General features: G+C 42.7%; 1 protein-coding gene across 8 annotated transcripts in view; it reads left to right on the forward strand.

The window, feature by feature from the left end:
• ptprfa (protein tyrosine phosphatase receptor type Fa) overlaps nt 1–21,805 on the forward strand; it is a 634,875-nt gene that overhangs the window by 546,687 nt on the left and 66,383 nt on the right. For all 8 annotated transcript variants that reach the window (XM_068036905.1, XM_068036906.1, XM_068036908.1 and 5 more), the window contains one exon: nt 4,988–5,163. In XM_068036905.1, the coding sequence (XP_067893006.1) occupies nt 4,988–5,163 (176 nt within the window). The remainder of the gene's footprint in view (nt 1–4,987; nt 5,164–21,805) is intronic.

Below are 21,805 nucleotides of genomic sequence, written 5' to 3' on the forward strand. Positions count from 1 at the left end.
GACTGGCATCTGTGACGTTGAGGACCTCAGCAGGAAGTGGAGTTGGATTACAACTCAGCACTTCTGGCTGACGTTGACATTGAGAATAGAGATATTTGTGGAGCCTCCCCCTCCGGTTGTTTAATTATCCACAACTGGATGTGACAGGACTGCAGAGGTTTGATCTGATCCATTGGTTGTGGGATCACTTAGCATGCACTGCTGCTGTTTTGCATGCACGTAGTCCTGTGTTGTAGCTTCACCAAGTTGACACCTCATTTTTAGGTATGCCTGGTGGTGCTCCAGGCATGCTCTCCTACACTCCTCATTGAACCAGGGTTGGTCCCTGGCTGGATGTTAATGGCAGAGTGAGTGATATACTGGCCCATGAGGTTGCAGATAGTGTGAATAAAATTCTGCTGCTGCTGATGGCCCACAATGCCTCATGGATGGCCAGTTTTGAACTGCCAGATCTGTTCTGTGTATCCCATTCAGTACATTGGTAGGGCGACACAGCATGATGGAAGGTGTCGTCAGAGTGAAGGTGGAACTTTGTCGTCTCGAGGACTGTGCAGTGGTCACTCCTACCTACACTGTCATAGACAGATGCTACTGCAATAGGTAGATTGAAGAGGACAAGGCCCAAGTAGGACTTTCCCTCTTGTTGATTTTCTCTCCACCTAATGCAGACCCAGTCTGACAGAAAAATCCTTCAAGACCCAGTTAGTCATGATGCTACCGAGCCACTCTTGGTGATAGACATTGAAGTCCCCCACCCAGAGTACATTCTGTGCCTTTGCTCCTCTCAGTGCCTCTTCCAAGTGGTGTTCAACATGGAGGAGCACTGATTCATCACCTGAGGGAGGGTGGTAGGTGGCAGTCAGCAGGAAGTTTTCTTGCCCCTGCCTGATCTAGTGCCATGAGACTTCATGGGGTCCAGAGTCAATATTAGAAACTCCCAGGACCACACCCTCTGGACTGTATACCACTGTGCCATCACCTCTGTGGGTCTATCCTGCCAGTGAGACAGGACATACCCAGGGGTATGGAGGAGTCTGGGACATTGGCTGAAAGGTATGATTCCGTGAGTATGACTATGTCAGGCTGTTGCTAGTCTAGTCTATGGGACTTCTCTCCCCATTTTGGCATAAGCCCCCAGATGTCGATGAGGAGAACTTTGCAGAGTTGACTGGGTGGGGTGTGCCTTTATGATTTCCAGTGCCTAGGTCGATGCTGGGTGGTCTGTTCTTATTCAACTTTGCTGTATTGATTTGATGCAACTGAGTGGCTTGCATTTCAGAGGGCAGTAAAGAGTCAACCACATTGCTGTAGGTCTCGAGTCACATGTAGGTCAGACTGGGTAAGGACAGCAGATTTCCTCCCCCAGAAGGACATTAGTGAACCAGATGGATTTTTACAACAATCCAGCAGTTCCTTGATCATTATTAATATCTTAGCTGATCTCAATTTTTCATTTCTATCTCAGCAATTCTTTGCCCTCATTATATACATTTTTAGCTGCATAATGCAAGTACATTAATGGAGTTTAAAAAAAAACACTAATTACATGTGCTTTCTTTTTTCCTAGGGATAGGTATTTGCAGATTTAATTTGTCCTACAGCAACATTTATTAGACTTGGGCTGCTGGGGAAGTTGGCTGCCCCCTTCCAGATTAATGCCCATCGCTTTGCATCATTATAGAGTAATGCTCTGCAACATTAAGCTTGCATCCTATAGCAGTTAATGGAAGATCTAATTTTTGTAGATGTCATTTTTCCTCTATTTCATTTTTTTTAATTTGCTGAACTATTTTGGGTCACACTTATTTAGTCTGAGTTTGTTAATCTTCGGTATCTATTTGTCTTGCGGGTTAAGCTTTATTCTTTTAACAGTGTTCAGTTTGTCTTGTACTGAAATGTTGACAAACATTCTCTTCCAATTCATTTGTTTTAATTCTTTGTGCATTTCTTTAAATTTAGCTCTTTTAAAGTTTTAAAACTGGCTCCAGGTGTTTGATGAAACTGAATTCTAGATCATGTTAAATTTAATAATTCTAAGATCACTGTCCTCCAGGATTGCTACAACTTCCATTTCCTGTATATTATTTGAGTATTCCTGCATACCAGGTCAAGATTAGCACTGGCTCTTGTGAATTCCCTTATGCGTTGAGTTGTGAAGCACTCATGCATTACATTCAGCAAATCTGACTCGAAACCATCTGGATCTTCCAAATGTACATTTGGTTGTTTGAATTCTTAATTTAAAAACTTTCCTGTTCCCGTATAGCTTCACCTCTTATAAAGCAAACTGTTCTTTTTGTGTTGACCTGGTGGTCTGTAGTATACACCTAGGGCTGAATTTTCACCACAGAGGCAGGAAACAGGAGCCTGGTTTGTTTTTGGGTCAGAAACCCACCTCCTGTGTGAAACTGATTAAAGCTAAGATTTGCACTTCGATAAGCCCTTAATTGCAATGGAGACATGTTTTCTGTCTAATTACAGCCATTGGGGGTAGGAATGGAGGTGGGTCAGATGAAGTGTTGAACTGATTTAGACTCCTCACGGCAGCCATCACTGAGGCTGCTGCTTGTCCTAAAGGAGAAATCTGCAGTTTGTACCAAAGCCTTCCACAGCCACAGAAGAGCTGGAGCCCTGGCACCCCGGGCAGGGCTGCCGCTTGCTTCATTGATGTTGACCTGCACCTAATACTGGAGGCCGTGCGGGTGAGGAAGGAAGTCCACCTCCCGGAGGGTAGCAGGAGAAGGCCATCTCATCGTGCAGCAGGGGCGCTTCTCTGTTCACTGTCATCTCCCTCCATCTCTTAGCTATCTCACCTCATGCTCCTGCCCTTCTCCTGATGAGCTGACTCTTTCCAGGGCTTCACCATCCTCTTTGGAGGGCCATGTTATGGACAGCGCAGCAGACCACCACAATGGTCGAGATCCTTGCAGGTCTCATTGGAGGGTGCTACCCCACTGGTCCAGGCACAAGAATCACATCTTCAGAAGCCCGATGGCCTGCTCAATGGTTGTCCTGGTGAGCAAGTGACACTGGTTGTATCGCCTCTGTCTGGAGCTGCAGTAGAAGGATCAGTAGCCATCTCTTCAAGGGATATCCCTTCTCCGATAGGATCCATCCAGAGATTTTGGGGTTGGAATGAAGTTCTGAGGCAGCCTGGACTGGCGGTTGATGAAGGGAATACAGTGGATGTTTTTGTATGGATTTTAAGAAAGCATTTGATAAGGTACCAAATAAAAAGCTGGGTTAACAAAATTAAAGCATATGGAACGTGGTCAGTGTCCAATTGGATAAAAAAATTGGCTTGAAGACAGAAAACAGAGTCGTAGTAAATGGTTGCCTTTCTTATCTGTTACATTTCTGCATTTTCCATCATATTTCTTCTTGCACTCAAATCTCTCCTCTTAAAGTGTTAGGCAAACCCGCCATCTCCCAAGACTGAGGCACACATTATTTCGCCACATGAACAAAAACTTAAAGTTGCAAGCCCTGACTGGAAGGACATTTGCATAGTACCAGACAATGTTGAAATAACTAGAACCCAGTAGTTGTTACCCCAATACACAGAAGTGGTCAGACCAGTTTTAATCACATGACTAACTGGCTGTTGCAGAGTTTTGAACTCAGCGTTTTAAATTGGAGAAAACAGGATTTGAACTGAGACAAAGCCATGTGCTCATGGAGTGAAGATCTCCCCTGGAACTGAAGCAAGAATTACCTCCTCTCCTGTCTGTCTGCCTGCCTCCATCTTTTTCCCACGGAACTGAATCTGTGAAGACACGTAAACTCAGAGAAAAATTTCCTATGTGAACAAGGTTTACGAAGAATACTGGGCGCCAACAAAACATAAGACCATATCTTCAATCAAGGACTACAGCGAGCTCGAGAAACAGTAACAAGATATTGCCTCAAACTGTTCTACTTATCTTTTCTTCTCTTTTCTGTTCCTATTTGCATGTGTGTATCGCTTGTGTATGCTAGTGTGGGTGCGTCATATATCTGTAGGCGTGAACCATATAGAGTTTAAGGTTTAATAAATTTCATCTTTCTTCTTTAAACCAAGAAAAGCTTGGTTGCGCTCATTTCTTTGCCTTATAATTGGAAAGCTGTAAACAAGGATTCACAAAGGGGGAGCACAAAACAGTGTGTTTAAAAATTAAACCCTGCTACAAAAAGACCATGTGAAGATAGTAACAGACCCCTAGACACCTTTTGCACCTGGTCGTAACAAAAGAAACAAGGTACTTGAAATGTATAGTAAAATGTTACAAGATTAGAAAATACAACAGTCAGAATATCGATAGCCTCTTAATTTACTTTATGATTCCATTTTCTTTTTAAAGCTAAGGTTTTGATCTGGAACCTGGATAAAATTAAATTCTTAGTTAGCTCCAGTCATCCAATGTTCAGCAGCAATTATACTGCCATAAGTTAAGTTTAAATGTTCCTCCAAAAGCATAATGAGTAAAAGCGCAGTATATTGTGTTGTGGTACTGGCCATACAAATAGTGAATTTTCATGTTTACTCCCTGGTCCTTGCTGAGTTGGCTGATCGTGTTTTGGGTAATAATAGGTCAGCACGCACCTCAGCAAAGCCTGGGATAAGAATGTTATAGATCATGTTTATTATTGAGTCCTTCTGAAAAGTGCATGTGTTTTTCGACATTGGTGAGGAAAAGATTAATTTCAACTGTGATGATCCTACATCCTTCACTCATTATTGAGGGTAAAACATGAGAGTAGTAATTATTAGTAATTGCCTGGCACAATGGGGAAAAGAAACTGTTGCAATGAATCGCTGGTTTTCAGAGTAGAGGCTAAAATATAGGAAAAAATCAAAATGCATTGTGTTATTTGAGTGTACATTGCAGTGATTTCACATGGTGTATAACTCTTTCCTCTGAAAAGGTTTGCTAATTTTTTTTTCCACAGTAAAAGGTTTTGCTTGGTGTCTCGAAACTATTTTAACAAATGTTGTCTACTCATACAGGGGTACCAGGCAGTGACTACCTCAATGCCAATTACATTGATGGGTACAGGAAACAGAATGCCTACATTGCCACCCAGGGTCCACTTCCAGAAACACTCAGTGATTTTTGGCGAATGGTATGGGAGCAAAGGACTGTCACAATAGTAATGATGACAAGACTAGAAGAAAAATCGAGGGTAAGCCATATTGTATTCAGAGGGCTAATCTTAAGTGGGTGTTTAGAGAAGTTCATTGTCACAATGGTAATAGATATTGTGCCAGATGTCTTGCCCAGAGTTCTCTGACATTCAAATCTGATGATTTCAGTTAGTTGGAAAATTTCATGATAGTGATGAGTTTGGTGACTGAAAGGTTTTAAATTTCCAGTACCTTAGTTGCGCAACATGGTGCTGACTTTCTCCGAATTCTGCTGATGTTCAACCATTAGAAAACAGCAATAATAATGGTCTGTAATCCAAAATCTCATTTATAGTGCTAGCAGATCGTGTTTCAAACATTACCTACCTGATATCACTACAGCTATTTAACAACCAGAAATTTCCTTCCTAATTATATTTTGATAAAGTGTATGGCTGCTGGATTGAAAGATCTGCAGATGAGTAATTTTAAGAGCGTAAGTGAGCTGTTAACCCATTTTCTGGCTGAGTCCTATTCTTTTGTGAACATACCAAGCATCTCCGCAACCATCATAAAACTGACCCAACAAAAGGTTTGTTTTTCAATGAAAATTACCATTTTCTTGCCACTTCCTATTGCCCACATTCACACTGCATCATTGAAGCATTGACTACATCAATCACTTTACAAGGACTAAGACAGAAACCAAATGGCATTCTTAGTGGTGACTTTAGTTGTGGGTTTAAGTGCATTTTGTGACTTTTCCAGATTAAACCATTGTTTTGTAAATTACGAGTCCAGTCCATAAAAAATGAATATTTTCTGGTCCACTAGTTTTTGCCATTATTCCCGAATTAAAATCTTCTGAGACAAAAAACAACAAACACTTCACTATAAGGAGCAGCAATCTCTGAACAAACTTGGGCTGAAAATGACAACTTCAGTACATGTACATTTTACTTTTCACAAAGTCTAATTTATCTCTAATTTATGTTGATTTGGCTGTCCATTTCTACTAAATACATAATAAAAGCAAAATCCTGCAGATGCTGGAAATCTAAAATAAAAACAAGAAATGCTGGAAATACTCAGCAGGTCTGGCAGCATCTGTGGAGAGAGAAGCAGAGTTAACGTCCATTTCCAAAGGATCATCCTCTGCCATTTCCGCCACCTCCAGCGTGATGCCACTACCAAACGCATTTTCCCCTCCCCCTGTCAGCATTCCGAAGGGATCGTTCCCTCCGTGACATCCTGGTCCACTCCTCCATTACCCCCACCACCTCATCCCCTTCCCACGGCACCTTCCCCTGAAATCGCAGGAGGTGTAATACCTGCCCATTTATCTCCTCTCTCCTCACTATCCCAGGCCCCAAACACTCCTTTCAGGTGAAGCAGCGATTTACTTGTACTTCTTTCAATGTAGTGTACTGTATTCGCTGCTCAGAATGTGGTCTCTACATTGGAGAGACCAAACGCAGACTGGGTGACCGCTTTGCAGAACACCTCCACTCAGTCCGCAAGCAGGACCCCGAGCTTCCGGTTGCTTGCCATTTCAACACTTCCCCCACCTGCTCTTATGCTCACATCTCTGTCCTGGGATTGCTGCAGTGTTCCAGTGAACATCAACGTAAGCTCAAGGAACAGCATCTCATTTACCGATTAGGCACACTACAGCCTGCCGGGCTGAACATTGAATTCAATAATTTCAGAGCATGACGGGCCCTCCATTTTACTTTCATTTTTAGTTATTTTTTTCTTTTTCCTTTTTAAAATTTTTTTGTGTTTATTTTATTTCATCTTAGTTTGTTCAGTTTGCTTACCCACTTTTTTTCATGTTTGTACTTGCGGCTGTTCAATTTTCAGTCCGTTAGCACCCTATCTGTACTAATGCTTTGTCTTTCAACACACCATTAACATATTGTTTGCCTTTGCTCCACGACCTTCTGTGACCTTGTCCTATCTGCACCTTCTCCTTTGTTATCTCTTGCCCCACCCCTGCTTTACTTGCTTATAACCTTTTACATTTCTAATATTTGCCAGTTCTGAAGAAGGGTCACTGACCTGAAACGTTAACTCTGCTTCTCTCTCCACAGATGCTGCCAGACCTGCTGAGTATTTCCAGATTTTCTTGTTTTTATTCTACTAAATACATGTTGTGGTCGTCTTGTCAAATCATTCTATGATCAAGGAGTCTGATTCTGATCAGTGCAGGCAGACTTAAGTATATCCCATTTAATTCGACAAGATAAGTCAATTTTAGACCATTGTACATTGAGTAAAATCAGGCTTTGGCATGCCAAATTCTTACATTTTTCTTCCACCCATCCAACACAATCCTTTTCTTTAAGATTTTCTTAAGATTTTGCTAACCAGCTTTCCAGCGATTTACTTTGTTTTATAAGGGATAAAGGCCATGTAAGAGAATCACAGAATGGTTACAGCGCAGAAGGAGGCCATTCAGCTTGTCGTGTCTGTGCCGGCTCTCCGAAAGAGCAGTTTATCTAGTGCCACTCCAGGCCTTCTCCCCGTAGCTCTGCACATTCTTCCTTTACAGATAACAATCCAATTCCCTCTTGAATGCCTCGATTGAACCTGCCTCCACCATGATCTCAGGCAGTGCATTCCAGATCCTAACCACTCGCTGCATGGAGGCAGGGTTCATGGCTGAGGTATTAAATGAATACTTTGCATCTGTCTTTTCCAAGGAAGAAGATGTTACCTAGGTCACGGTGAAAGAGGAGGTTATTAATACACTAGAAGGAATTAAAATTGATCAGGAGTGGGTATTGGATAGGCTGTCTGTACTTAAAGTTGATAAGGCACCAGGACCGGATGAGATGCATCCAAGGATACTGAGAGAAATGAGAGTGGAAATTACAGAGGCACTGGCCATAATTTTCCACGCTCCCTTAGACTTAGGGGTGGTGTCAGAAGAATGGAGAATTGCAAATGTTAAACTCTTGTACAGAAAAAGGTGTAAAGATATGCCCAGCTACTACAGGCCAGTCAGTTTAACTTCGGTGGTGGGGAAACTTCTAGGAAAAATAATTCAGGACAAAATTAATAGTCACCTGGAGAAATGTGGGTTAATTAAGGGAAGGCAGCATGGATTTGTTAAGGAAAATCCTTTTATTTAGTTTGCTAGAGTTTTTTGAAGAGGTAACCGAGCGGGTTGATGAGGGTAATGCTGTTGTGGTGTACATGGACTTCCAAAAGGTGTTTGATACAGTGCCGCACAACAGACTTGTGAGCAAAATTATAACTCATGGAATAAAAGGGACAGTAGCAACATGGATATGAAATTGACAATGATATGAAACAGAGAGTAGTGGTTAATGCATGTGTTTCAGACTGGAGGAAGGTTTGTAGTGGAGTTCCCCAGGGTCAGCGTTGGGACTCTTCCTGATATATATTAATGACCTAAGGAGGATAGTGTAGAAATTCAAAAGGACATAGACAAGTTGGTGGAAGGACAGACAAGTGGCAAATGAAGATCAATGCGGCGAAGTGTGAATTGATTAATTTGATAGGAAGAGCACAGAGAGACAATATAAGATAAAGGGTACAAAAGGGGGTGCAGGAGCAGAGGGACCTAGGTGTATATGTGCATAAGTCATTGAAGGTGACAGGACAGGTTGAGAGAGTGGTTAATAAAGCATACATTATCCTAGGCTTTATTAATAGGGGCATCGAGTACAAGAGCAAGGAGATTATGTTAAACTTGTATAAAATACTGGTTCGGCCTCAACTGGAGTATTGCATCCAGTTCTAGGCGCCGCACTTTAGGAAAGACGTGAAGGCATTGGAGAGAATGCAGGAAAGATTCCCAAGAATGGTTCCAGGGAAGAGGAACTTAATTTTTGGATAGACAACTTGTGGCTAAGCCTCTTAACAATGACATTGTTTATCAACCACTGAAAATTGGCCATAGTTTTTTTTCTTTTTAAAATGACCAATTCCCTTTGCTTGAGACCCTAAAGTAGGAAGTGAGGGACAATAACTAGCATTCCATCTGTTTATGGCACAAGTATTGATGTTCCACTGCCTGTGTCCCATTGAATTAACATTTTGTAAAATATTTCTGACACTCCAATAACAAGATCCATGAAATTTTCAAACTGTACCTTTAAAGACGATTAGTTTGATTGAAAGTCTCTGGAGAAGAATGTAATACAAATGAAATGTGCGCAGTCAGTACAGTGTGTGCATGAAAGACATTGGGAGCAGTTTTCATGTGGGAAAGCACATAAGATTGGGTATGCGAGAGGGGGTTAAATTCCCAAAAAATGGAAGCATGTCAGGAAGCTGGCTCCAACCTGCCGACCTCCAGCTTCAGGCAAGAGAGGATGAACAGCCAACCCACTCCCAGGTCATCAGGAAACTTAGCAACTGCAACAAGGTGAGGGCAATCTTGGGGAGTACTCCTTGTGGGCCAGGAGAAGCAGGAGTGCTTCCTCCCAATGCCCCAAGCTTCCCACAACCACAATCAAAATATCCCCCCCCCCCCCCCACCCCAACCCCAGAATTGGGCCCTTGAAGATCAGACTACCCTCCCACACCCTGATGTCAGTGATCGCCGATCGGACCCCTCACCCCCAAGCTTGTCAAGCAAACAGAGAACCTGTCTGTGATTGACTATATTTACAATAATAAAACCTGAATGTATCATGCATTGTTTTCAGCAGAAAGATGCATTTCAGCCAGAGGTCTGCTGTCTCTTGTTCACCCTAAGACTGCTGACATGTTCAGAGATATATCTCTCTCTTCTTGATCTGACTAAATTAGTAACTTCAGAGTTCATCCACAGTAAAAGGCTATTCAAACATCATCACTCTAAACTATAAGATCACAAAATGATGGAAGGGGTCATTGACGGCGCATTCAAGCGGCACTTCAGTCAGCAATAACCTGCTCACTGAAGCTCAGTTTGGGTTCCGCCAGGGCCACTTAGCTCCTGACCTCATTGCAGCCTTGGTCCAAACATGCACAAAAGAGCTGAACTCCGGAGCTGAGGTGAAAGTGACTGCTCTTGACATCAAAGGAGCAATTGACAGAGTATGGCATCAAGGAGCCCTAGCAAAACTGGCATTAATTGGAATTGGGAGGAAAACTCTCTGTTGGTTGGAGTCATACCTAGCACAAAGGAAGATGGTTGTTGTTGTTGGAGGTCAATCATCTCAGTCCCAGGACATCACTGAAGGAGATCCTCAGGGTAGTATCCTAGGCCCAACCATCTTCAGCTGCTTCATTAATGACCTTCTTCCATTTAAGGTCAGAAGTGGGGATGTTCACTGATGATTGCACAATGTTCAGTACTATTTGCGACTCCTCAGATACTGAAGTGGCCCATGTCCATATGCAGCAAGACCTGGACAACATCCAGGTTTAGGCTGATAAGTGGCAAGTAACATTCACGCCACACAAGTGCCAGGCAATGACCATCTCAAACAAGAGAGAATCGAACCTTCTCCCTTTGACGTTCAATGGCATTACCATTGCTGAATCCCCACTATCAAAATCCTGAGGGGTCACCATTGACCAGAGGCTGAACTGGAACAGCCACATAAATACTGTGGCTACAAGAGCAGGTCAGAGACTGCGGTGAGTATCTCGCCTCCTGTCTCCCAATGCCTGTCCACCACCATCTACAAAGCACAAGTGATGGAATACTCGCCACTTGTCTGGACGGGTGCAGCTCCAACAACACTCAAGAAGCTCGACACCATCCAGGACAAAGCACCCCGCTTGATTGGCATCCCATCCACCACCTTCAACATTCACTCCCCCTACCACCGACGCACAATAGCAGCAGTGTGTACCATCTACAAGATGCACTGCAGCAACTCACCAAGGCTCCTTAGACAGCACCTTCCAAACCCGTGACCTCGACCACCTAGACAAGGGCAGAAGATGCATGGGAACATGACCACCTTCAAGTTCCCCGCCAAGCCACACACCATCTTGTCTTGGAACTATATCGCCATTCCTTCACTGTCACTGGGTCAAAATCCTGGAATTCCCTTCCAAACAGCACTGTTGGTGTATCTACACCCCAAGGACTGTAGCGGTTCATGAAGGCAGCTTACCTTCTCGAGGGCAATTAGGGATGAGCAAGAAATGCTGCCCTGGCCAGCGACGTCCACATCCCCGAACAAATGGAAAAAATTTTTACTTCATAACATTACCTGTGCCTGCCCTGTTCTTCACAATTCTGTCATTCTTTCTGCCCTATTTTTAAGTTTACTCTTTTTCTAACTAATAGATTCTCATACATGTTCTAACCTTTTGTTTCCTACTTTTCAACTTAACAATGTTTAGGTTTCATTTATTCTTCAGCCTCTATGTTCTCACCATTCATTTGGGAGCTGGAACAACATTCAGAACAAATTGGCATTTGGTTGAAAACAAGCCCCAGAAAACCTTGCCAATAGTGCACTAAAAGTTAACTGAGTTCTGCCCTGCAAACTTTGAAAGTTTTAGAAGTTCACCTTGGTATTATGTTTAATGGTCGAACTGTTTTAAAACACTAATGTCTGCGAGCTATTTTTCTTGGTGATGTTACAAAAATAGTGATTGACAGTCTTCAAGTGGTTCTGGGACCTTCTACATCCTGCAAAGGTTATAATTCAAAATCTTTTAAAACGCTCCTATTGTGTACCCACCTCATTACAGTAACCCGCCAATCATCATCATAACTTTGTGGGGAGGTGGTGGGGGGGGGATGAGCTGCACTGTGGGTGGAGAAACAGTGTAATGCTCTTTTTGTAGCCGGTTGACTCCCATGAGGGGATATGTTGTAAGGTGTGATAGAGCTAATGTTTTTTGCTTGTTTTATTTTTAAATCCTGTTGAAGTAACAGCTCTGAAAATACTGCATTAAGGCAGTTGTGTACATGTGCCTAATTCCAATCTTAATATGACCTCAGAAATTGAAAATAGATTTAGTTGCATTATGAAAGCATAATATTTGTGCATGTGTCCATTAAGCCACAAAAAATATAAAGGGACACAATTCAGTTACAGTTCATACTCGGCATGTGGGCATTGCTGACTAAGGCCAGCATTTTTGCACATCCCTAGTTACCCTGGGAAGGTGGTGAATATGCCCTCAATAGTATAACATGTGACCAAGATTTTGCAAAGATATTGTACATTTAAATGAGCAGCACTCTGAATGACGTGGATAATGGTAAAAGCTGTCAATTTAAAATATACATTGAAAAGGTAAATTGAATTTAAATCTTAGTTTCATTTAGATTACAATTCCTATTAGCATGCTGGGGCCATTCCTTTCAATATAGGTGGTACTGAGGAAAATTTAGTAGTATGTTCCTAATGACTTGCTGCTGTTGATCAGGTTACCCTCTGGGATAATGCCAAACATGATAAACGAACTCCAACTGATCAATAGGGTGTCATGCAGGCCCCCACCTGCCAAGAATGAGGCACATTAATTTTGCCACATGGACATTAAATTTCAAATTGTTGCTGGGAAGAAGAGAAGGCCTGTTACAAGGAATTGCCAGGCCCCAGGCCGGAAAGACATTTTTGCATATTAGCAGAAAGTGTTGGAACAAAGGAGCTATCCCCTGCTCCCATACAATAAATAGAGCAGGCCTGGTCAAACCAGTCAGTCACATGACCACCCTGCTGGCCAACATGCTGAATTCTAAGTTGTAGAGACAGTTTTTGAACTGGCAAAAAGCTCTTAGCTCCTGGACTGAAAAGGGCCTTCTCACCTCCTGTCTGCACCCATCTCTTTCTCACGGAACTGAAACCCACTGAAGATACATGAACCCCAAGAGAGAAAAGTCTCCTACAGTGAACAAGGTTTAAGAAGAATACTGGGCCCCAACGAAAAGCAAGATCAACCTACAAAAGGACTCTACAGTGAGCTTGAAGAACCGTAACAAACTCTTAAGATATTGCCTCAAATCTTTCCACATTATTTTTCTTCTCTTTTTTGTCTCTATTTGCATGTGCGTATCACGTATGCATGCTACCGTGGGTGTGCCATGTATCCGAAGGTGTCAACCGAGTTAGAATTTAAGTTGAATTAAAATTTCACTTCCTTTAAACCTAAGAAGGTCTGTGCTCATTTCTTTACCTTATAATTGGAAAGCGCTGAACAAGGATTCACCAAGGGAGAGCTAAAAACAGTGTGTTTAAAAATAAAACCCTGTTACAGTCGGACCAGGTGAAGGCTGGTCGTAGCAAGGGAAATAGTACAAAAGCAATGACTGACAATTCTTAGGGTGTTACAGGAACCTTTGTCATTTCAAAGTAAATCCAGGTGTTTCACGTTGTCACTGTGTGTGTCAATACTGATTTAAGCAAACAGTTCACAGCTTTAGGACCATTAGTGTGCAGACTAGTTAAAAGCTGGTATTATTAGCGGTGAAAGCCTCAAAGCAACTACGTGATTATGTCGCTGAAACTGCTACTTATTGAAAACTTCCCATGCCTATAAATATTCTATATATTGTCTGTTTAGATACAATGTAGATAAAATTGGTAAATCATCAACATTCTCCATCTCCTTGATTTAAAATGACTATTGTATGTTTCTGAATTTAGCATGGCTACATGTGGAGCCACAATGTTCTGTCCAGTTTAACCTGGCAGTAAGCCGGCTGTGGACTCTGTCGCAGAAGTTAGAGAACAAAACTCGAAACACAAAAATTGATACCTTTCTGCATTTAAGCAGCATGAAGGATATATAGGGTTAATGTACTCTAATGAGTTTATTGGCATCATAAAGTGGGAGCAATGCTTCCAAACACATTACCTTGCAGTTAATGCAGGAGAAACAACATAGGAATTTTGTTGTGGATTTGTGCGGAAAATATTTGAAAATTAGGAGTTAAGGTACAGGAAGACCCTGTTGATAATGTGGGAGTACTGCTTGAGTAATTGATGGAATTCAACTTCAGAGGTTTGCGCCAAGCATTTTGTTTCACAGAACAACAAATGTTTCCAAGAATAGGCAGATCTCCTGTTTAAATAATCTGATAACTTGTCATTGTGGTTTGACTGTGTAGTTAAAATATTTCAGATGACTTGCTCCTAATAATTTTTATCAAACTGTTCCAGAAAGTGATGCCACCATTTCAGAAATGTTGTCATTTAAAGCCTTTCAAGGTTGAACAAGTACCAGTGTCTCAAAATCATGTTGTGTTGTCTCAAATAAGCAGTGGGAATAGGGGAGGAGAACCATAAAGTTGAGTATGATGTGTCTTGTAGCAAGGTCTATCCTTTTTCACTGACACTGCAATCGAGCTGCATCCATAGCAGAACTACATTTCAATTAGAAAGTGGAGGTTTATTGATTTTACATTAAGCTCCTTGTTTAATAGCTCACACTTGAAGTGAAATGTAAAGCCTAATGAATCTTTTCCTGCAGCTGTCACATTTGAGTAAGATCTTTAGCAGTTAACCCTTTCAAATCCTAAATATTCTATACCTATCAGAACACCATGTAGTCCTCTTTCATGAAATGTTTTGTGAGAGAGTTTGTGAAGATTTACTATTGATCAAATAGACAGAATTGCCAAGAAAGAACAAATTCACAGAATTTTTGTCGAAACCAAACAGAATTTGAGTGCAATTCTTTGAGGATGAGCCCTTTAAAGTACACCAAAAGGATTATTATTCGTAAGTCCATAAAAAAGTACTATTCAAAAACACTGGATCAAATTCTATTACTATCATGGCACAATGGAATTGCATTGTCATTTACTCTACTTCCGGACAATCTGGGGGCACTTTTAACCCTGCCCCGTCTGATGGGAAGGGTGCATGCAGTTAAAACACTGTAGAGTGTTCCCATTGGCTGCCGTTTTACTCGTGCAATTATTTTAATTGGCTGAGGCTGACAGACAGGTTGGTGCCTTGTGAATACATGAAAATCAGTGTCCGATGCACAGTTAGGACCCTGGAGTCATTTTAACTCAAAATCACAGGAGTTCTGCCCAATGCCCAACCCACCAGTAAGATCAAGTGGGATTGGCCTCTCTGAGCTACTGAGGCAGAATCTAAAGAGGAACTCAGCGGCAGGAAATTGAATCAGAGGAGCTGTGTGCCATTTGGATTGCCAGGAGAATTTCTAGTTTCCAGTTCACTTATTTCTGACAATTTTGCATTACTTAGCCACAGTAAGCTCTATTTCTGCTTATCATGGATGCTATTATTGTCAGTTCCATTTGGGTAGAGGAACTCTTGGAAGAAGAGTAGACCTGTTTCCCCAAGCAGAGTAGTCAATTACTAGGGAGCACAGATTTAAGGTGATTGGTAGAAGGATTAGAGGGGACATGAGGAAAAACTTTTACACCCAGAGGGTGGTAGGTTTCTGGAACTCATTGCCCGGCTTGGTGGTGGAGGCAGAAACCCTCAACTCTTTTAAAAGGTACCTGGACCTGCATCTGAAGTGCTGTAGCCTGCAAGGCTACGGACCAGGTGCTGGAAAGTGGGATTAGATTGGGCAGCTAGTTTTTTTTTCAGCCGGCGCAGACATGATGGGCTGAATGGCCTCTTTGTGCCGTAACTTTTCTATGGTTCTAAGAGGAGCACCAACAGCCTTATTGAATGAGGAAGGCCATGATGAAGGCAAGGAAGCAACAGAAGAAGGAAAGTAACCATAAAACCTTGTAGCAAGAGATGCAAAGGATGAGTTAATTTGCACAACAATTATGGTGACCATTTCCCTGTCCTGAAAACTTACATATGTCCCCTGCACATTAATAGCCTTTGTTGCACCTTTCACCAGTCAGCAATCCTTTTTACATCCTTCACCACTTCCTTAATCCTGCAAAAAAGAACAATTGAAACCATTCATACAAGTTCTTTTGAGTGATGTACCAGCAATGCAAATTCCGAACCATCTATAAAACCACACTGCAGACCAAAAGTGCTAATTGTGAAAAGTTGAATTTAATTCAGAAGACAGATTTCTTTGTTCCCCATAATAAATTCCCCTGTTTCTGACTGTAAGGGACCGACATTTGTCTTCACTAATCTTTTTCTCTTCACATACCTATAGAAACTTTTATAATCTGTTTTTATGTTCCCCGCATGCTTGCTCTTGTACTCTATTTTCCCCTTCTTAATCAATCCCTTGGTCCTCCTTTGCTGAATTCTAAACTGCTCCCAGTCCTCAGGCCTGTTGTTTTTTCTGGTGAATTTAAATGCCTCTTCCTTGGATCTAATGCTATCTCTAATTTCCCTTGCAAGCCATGGTTTGGCTACCTTTCCCGTTTTACTTTTGCACCAGACAGGAATAAACAATTGTTGCAGTTCATCCGTGCGCTCTTTAAATGTTTGCCATTGTCTTTCCACCGTCATCCCTTTAAGTAACTTTTCCCAATCCATCATAGCCAACTCGCACCTCATACCTTCGTAGTTTCCTTTACTGACATTCAGGACCCTAGTCTCAGAATCAACTACGTCACTCTCCATCTTGATGAAGAATCCTATCATATTATGGTGCTGATCCTCAAGGGGTCTTGCACAACTAGATTGTCAATTATTCCTCCCTCATTACACAATACCCAGTCTAGGATGGCCTGTTCTCTAGTTGGTTCCTCAACATATTGGTCCAGAAAACCATCCCGTATACACTCCAAGAATTCCTCCTCTACAGTATTGTGACTAATTTGATTTGCCCAATCTATATGCCGATGAAAGTCACCCATAATAACAAATGTTCCTTTATCGCATGCATCTCCAATTTCCTGTTTAATGCCATTCCCAACATCACCACTACAGTTTGGGGGTCTATATACAACCCCCACTAACATTTTTTGCCCTTTAGTGTTTCTCAGCTGTACCCATACAGATTCCACATCGTCAGAGCTAATATCTTTCCTCACTATTGCGTTAATTTCCTCTTTAACCAGCAATGCAACTCCACCGCCTTTTGTCTGTCCTTCCTAAATACTGAATACCCCTGGATGTACATTTCCCATCCCTGGTCACCTTGCAGCCATGTCTCCATAATCCCGACCACATCATACCCGTTTACATCTATTTGCACGATTAATTCATCCACTTTATTGCAAATGCTCCATGTGTTAAGGCACAAAGCCTTAAGGCTTGTCTTTTTAACATTACTTGGCCCCTTCTCACTATTTTTCACTGTGGCCCTGTTTGATTCTGGCCCTTGATTTCTCTGCCTATCACTTTTCTTATTCCCCTTACTGTCTATTGTTCTTGTCTTTGTTCCCCCATCCTCTGACTCCTTGCAAGAGTTCCCATCCCCCTGCCATTCTGGTTTAAACCTTCCCCAACCACTCTAGCAAATACTCCCCCTAGGACATCAGTCCCGGTCCTGCCCAGGTGTAACCCGTCCAGTTTGTACTGGTCCCACCTCCCCCAGAACCAGTCCCAATGTCCCAGGAATCTAAAACTCTCCCCTTCACACCCTCTCTTCTGCCACGTAGTCATCTGATATATCCTGCAATTTCTACACTAGCACGTGGCACTGGTAGTAATCCTGAGATCACTACCTTTGAGGTTCTACTTTTCAACTTACTTCCTAACTCCCTATATTCTGCTTTTAGGACCTCATCCTTTTTTTTACCATGTCGTTTGTACCAATGTGTACCACGACCACTAGCTCTTCACCCTCCCCCTTCAGAATGTCCTGTAACCGCTCTGAGACATCCTTGACCCCAGCACTAGGGAGGCAACATACCATCCTGGAGTCTCTTTTGTGGCCACAGAAACGCCTATCTATTCCCCTTACAATTGAATCCCCTATAACTATTGCATTCCCACACTTTTTACTCCTCCCCTGTGCAGCAAAGCCAACCGTGGTGCAACGAATTGGGCTGTTGCTGCTTTCCCCCGAGAGGCTATTCCCCCCCCCAACAGTATCCAAAGCAGTATATCTGTTTTGCAGGGGAATAGCCACAGGAGATTCCTGCACTACCTGCCTAGTCCTCTTGCTCTGCCTGGTGGTCACCCATTTCCCTCCTGCCTGTGGGGTCTGAGCCTGCGGTGTGACCACCTCTCTATACATGCTATCCACGATACTCTGCACCTCATGGATGCTCCATAGTGTCCCCAGCTGCCGCTCCAGCTCCGAAACCCGGGCTTCCAGGAGCTGCAGCTTAGTTTAGTTTAGAGATACAGCACTGAAACAGGCCCTTCGGCCCACCGAGTCTGTGCCGACCATCAACCACCCATTTATACTAATCCTACACTAATTCCGTATTCCTACCACATCCCCACCTGTCCCTATATTTCCTTACCATCGACATATACTAGGGGCAATTGCTAATGGCCAATTTACCTATCAAGCTGGAGACACTTCCTGCATGCATGCTGGTCCTGGGCACTGGAATTGTTCCCAGCTTCCCACATAGAGCACGAGGAGCACGCCACGGCTTTGAGCTCTCCTGCCATGGCTTAACCCTTTAAATTAAACCTTTTGGAAGATTTTAATATCAAATAATATCAGTTACTCGAGGCCCTTCTTCCCTGGTCCTCGTTATTACAGAACTCCCTAAAAAACACTACTTACTATATATGAAAATAAACTGTAAACCTTTCTTACCTGAGATACTTACCCAGCTATTTCGAGCTGTTCCCTAATAGCAGTGACTCACCAACCAGTCACCTTGCAGCTTTCCTGTGACGTCACTGTTGGCTTTTTTTTGTTCAAAACTCCATCGCGCCTTAAGAGGTCCAACTGCTCTCCGCTCCTGAATGTAAGTGAAGGCCCCGAGCCCCGCGCTGGATTTATCCGCTCCAGGTTCTCAGTGTTTCCATACAGGTCCGACTGCTCTCCGCTCCTGAAGGTAAGTGGTTCGAACGCACCTGGAGTAGTGTGTGCAGTTTTGGTCCCCTTACCTTAGGAAGGATATTATTGCCATAGAGGGAGTGCAACGAAGGTTCACCAGACTTGTTCCCGGGATGGCGGGACTGTCCTATGAAGAGAGATTGGGGAAACCGGGCCTGTATTCTCTAAAGTTTCGAAGAATGAGAGGTGATCTCCTTGAAACTTACAAAATACTTAAAGGGATAGACAGGATAGATGTAGGTAAGATGTTTCCCCTGGTTGGGGGGCCTAGAACCAGGGGACACAATTTCAATATATGGGGGAAGCCTCTTAGGACAGAGATGAGGAGAAATTTCATTTCTCAGAGGGTTCTGAATCTTTGGAATTCTCGACCCCAGAGGGCTGTGTAAGCTCAGTCATTGAGTATGATCAAAGCAGAGATCAACAGATTTCTAAATGCAAATGGCATGAGGGGATATGAGGATAGTGTGGGAGAAAGGCATTGAAGTGGATGATCAGCCATGATCATAATGAATGGCGGAGCAGGGTCAGTGGGCTGAATGGCCTACTCCTGCTCCTATGTTCCTATTTTGTGAAGAAATTTCTCCTCATCTCAGTCCTAAAGGATTGTTCCCTTATCCTGAGACTATGCCCCCATGTTCCAGATTCCCCAGGCAGGGAAATGACCTCTGTGTCTACCCTGTCAAGCCCTTACAGAAACTTGTATGTTTCAATGAGATCACCTCTCATTCTTCTAAACTCCAGAGAGTATAGACCCAATTATTCAGCCTCTCATCATTGGACAACCTTCTCATCCTGGAAACTAATCTAGTGAACCTTTACAATATCACCTCCAAGGCAAGTAAATCCTTCCTTACATATGGAAACCAAAACTGCGTATAGTACGCCAGGTGTGGTCTCACCAAAACTCTGTACAATTGTAGCAAGACTTCCTTATTGTACTCTAATCTCCGCCGATAGTTAGGTACTAATGGCAGTGGGAAGGGGCCCTTAAGTGGCCTTTAATGTGCCACTTAAGGGCCTCAATTAGCCTCTGGGCAAGATGGCAGTCATCGGTCTGTCCCACACCTGGCAAAATCGCTTGGCAATGGGGGCCCTCCGTCCCCACCACCCGTCGCTATTCTATGGTTCCCCCCCCCCCCCCCCCCCCCCCGCCTCAGCTGAGCCCATAAAATCCAGCCCACTAACTCTGCAGCTGCCTCTTTTAGAATTCTAGGATGTAGGTCATCAAGTTCTGGAGATTTGTTGGATTTTTAACCCTTAAGTTTCTCCAATATATTTTCTGTGCTGATATTAATTACCTAAAGTTCCTCACTCATATTAGCCCCTTGCTTACCCTCTATTTCTGGTGTGCAATTTATGTTTTCTAGTGTTAAGACAGACGCAAAATATTTGTTCAATATTTCTGCCATTTTCTCATTCTCCATGATAATTTCTCCTGTCTTTGCCTCTGAGGGACCAATGTTACTTTAGCTCCTCTCCTTTTTATATACCTGTGAAATCTCTTATGATCAGCTTTTATATTCCTGGCTAGTTTACTCTCATAATCTATTTTTTCTCTTTTTATCAACTTTGGGTGGTCTTTTGCTGGTTTCTAAAATACTCCCAATCCTCAGGCTTATTGCTATTCTTTGCCACATTATAAGCCTTTTTTAATCTAATATTATCCTTAACTTCCTTAGTAAACCACAGATGGATTTTTCTTGCTGAGTTTTTATTGAATATATTTTTGCTGACCACTTTGAACTGTTTCTTTAAATGTTTCCCACTGTTTATTTACCACCATACGTTTTAATCTATTTACCCAATGGATCTTAGCCGTCTCTCCCCTCATACCTGTGTAGTTGGCTTTCTTTAAGTTTACAATTCATGTTTGAGACTGGGGTATGTCGCTTTCAAACTTAATATGGAATTCAGTTGTATTGTGATCACTTTTTCCCAGCGGATCTTTTGCTATGACATTACAAATTAACCCTGCTTCATTGCACAATACTAGATCTAAAATAGCTTTATCCCTAGTTGGTTCCACAACATATTGTTCCAGGAAACTGTCACAAAAGCATTCTACAAACTCATCTTCCAAATCACCTTTGCCAATTTGATTGGTCCAGTCTGTATGAAGATTCAAGTCTCTCACAATTATTACATTGCCTTTGTTACAAGCTCCAATTATTTTTTACTTAATGCTCTGTTCAGCAGTATAACTACTGTTCGGGGGCCTATAAACTACTCCCACCAGTTTTTTCTGACCCTTGTTATTCCTGATCTCCACCCATACTAATTCTACTTCCTGATCCTCTGATCCAAGATCCTTTCTCACTACTGTCCTTTACTATCAGGGCTACTCGCCCCTCCTTTATCATTCTGTCTATCTTTTCGAAATGTCCCAAGGACAGTTTTTTTCACTGATTTCCTTGTGTAGTCTCCTTCTTTTATCCTCTGGCCTTCACTTCTCCATCCTGCTCCCAGGGCTGCACCCTATGTGCTGGTCTCCTGACACTATTGCCTCTGTTCATCACCAGATCCGGCTGGACAACATAAAGCATTATCGAGTCCTGCTCTGCCAAAATTACTGTCTATTCTCCTTCAACCCCTCTTCTCTACCTCCTTTACCCTCACCTCCAACAACAGGCGCAAGGAGCTCATGGACTTCTTTGTCACTAAGATTGAGACCCTCCATTTGGCTGTGTCTGGCTCTTCCCTTCCCTTGCCCACCCGGCCAAGCTTCCTCTGTGGTTCCCCTCTGCAGTAGCCCTGAACACTCATCTTTAATTTCTCTCCTATCTCCCCTCCTGCCTTATTTGAGCTCATCTTGTCCATGAGACCTTCTGCTCCCTTGATGTTGTTAACGGTTCTTTCTGCTCAGGTATTGTTCCCCTGTCCTTCAAATCTGCCATCATC

This window comes from Heterodontus francisci, chromosome 8 (genome assembly GCF_036365525.1).
Source record: "Heterodontus francisci isolate sHetFra1 chromosome 8, sHetFra1.hap1, whole genome shotgun sequence".
In the NCBI taxonomy this organism is placed as follows: domain Eukaryota; kingdom Metazoa; phylum Chordata; class Chondrichthyes; order Heterodontiformes; family Heterodontidae; genus Heterodontus; species Heterodontus francisci.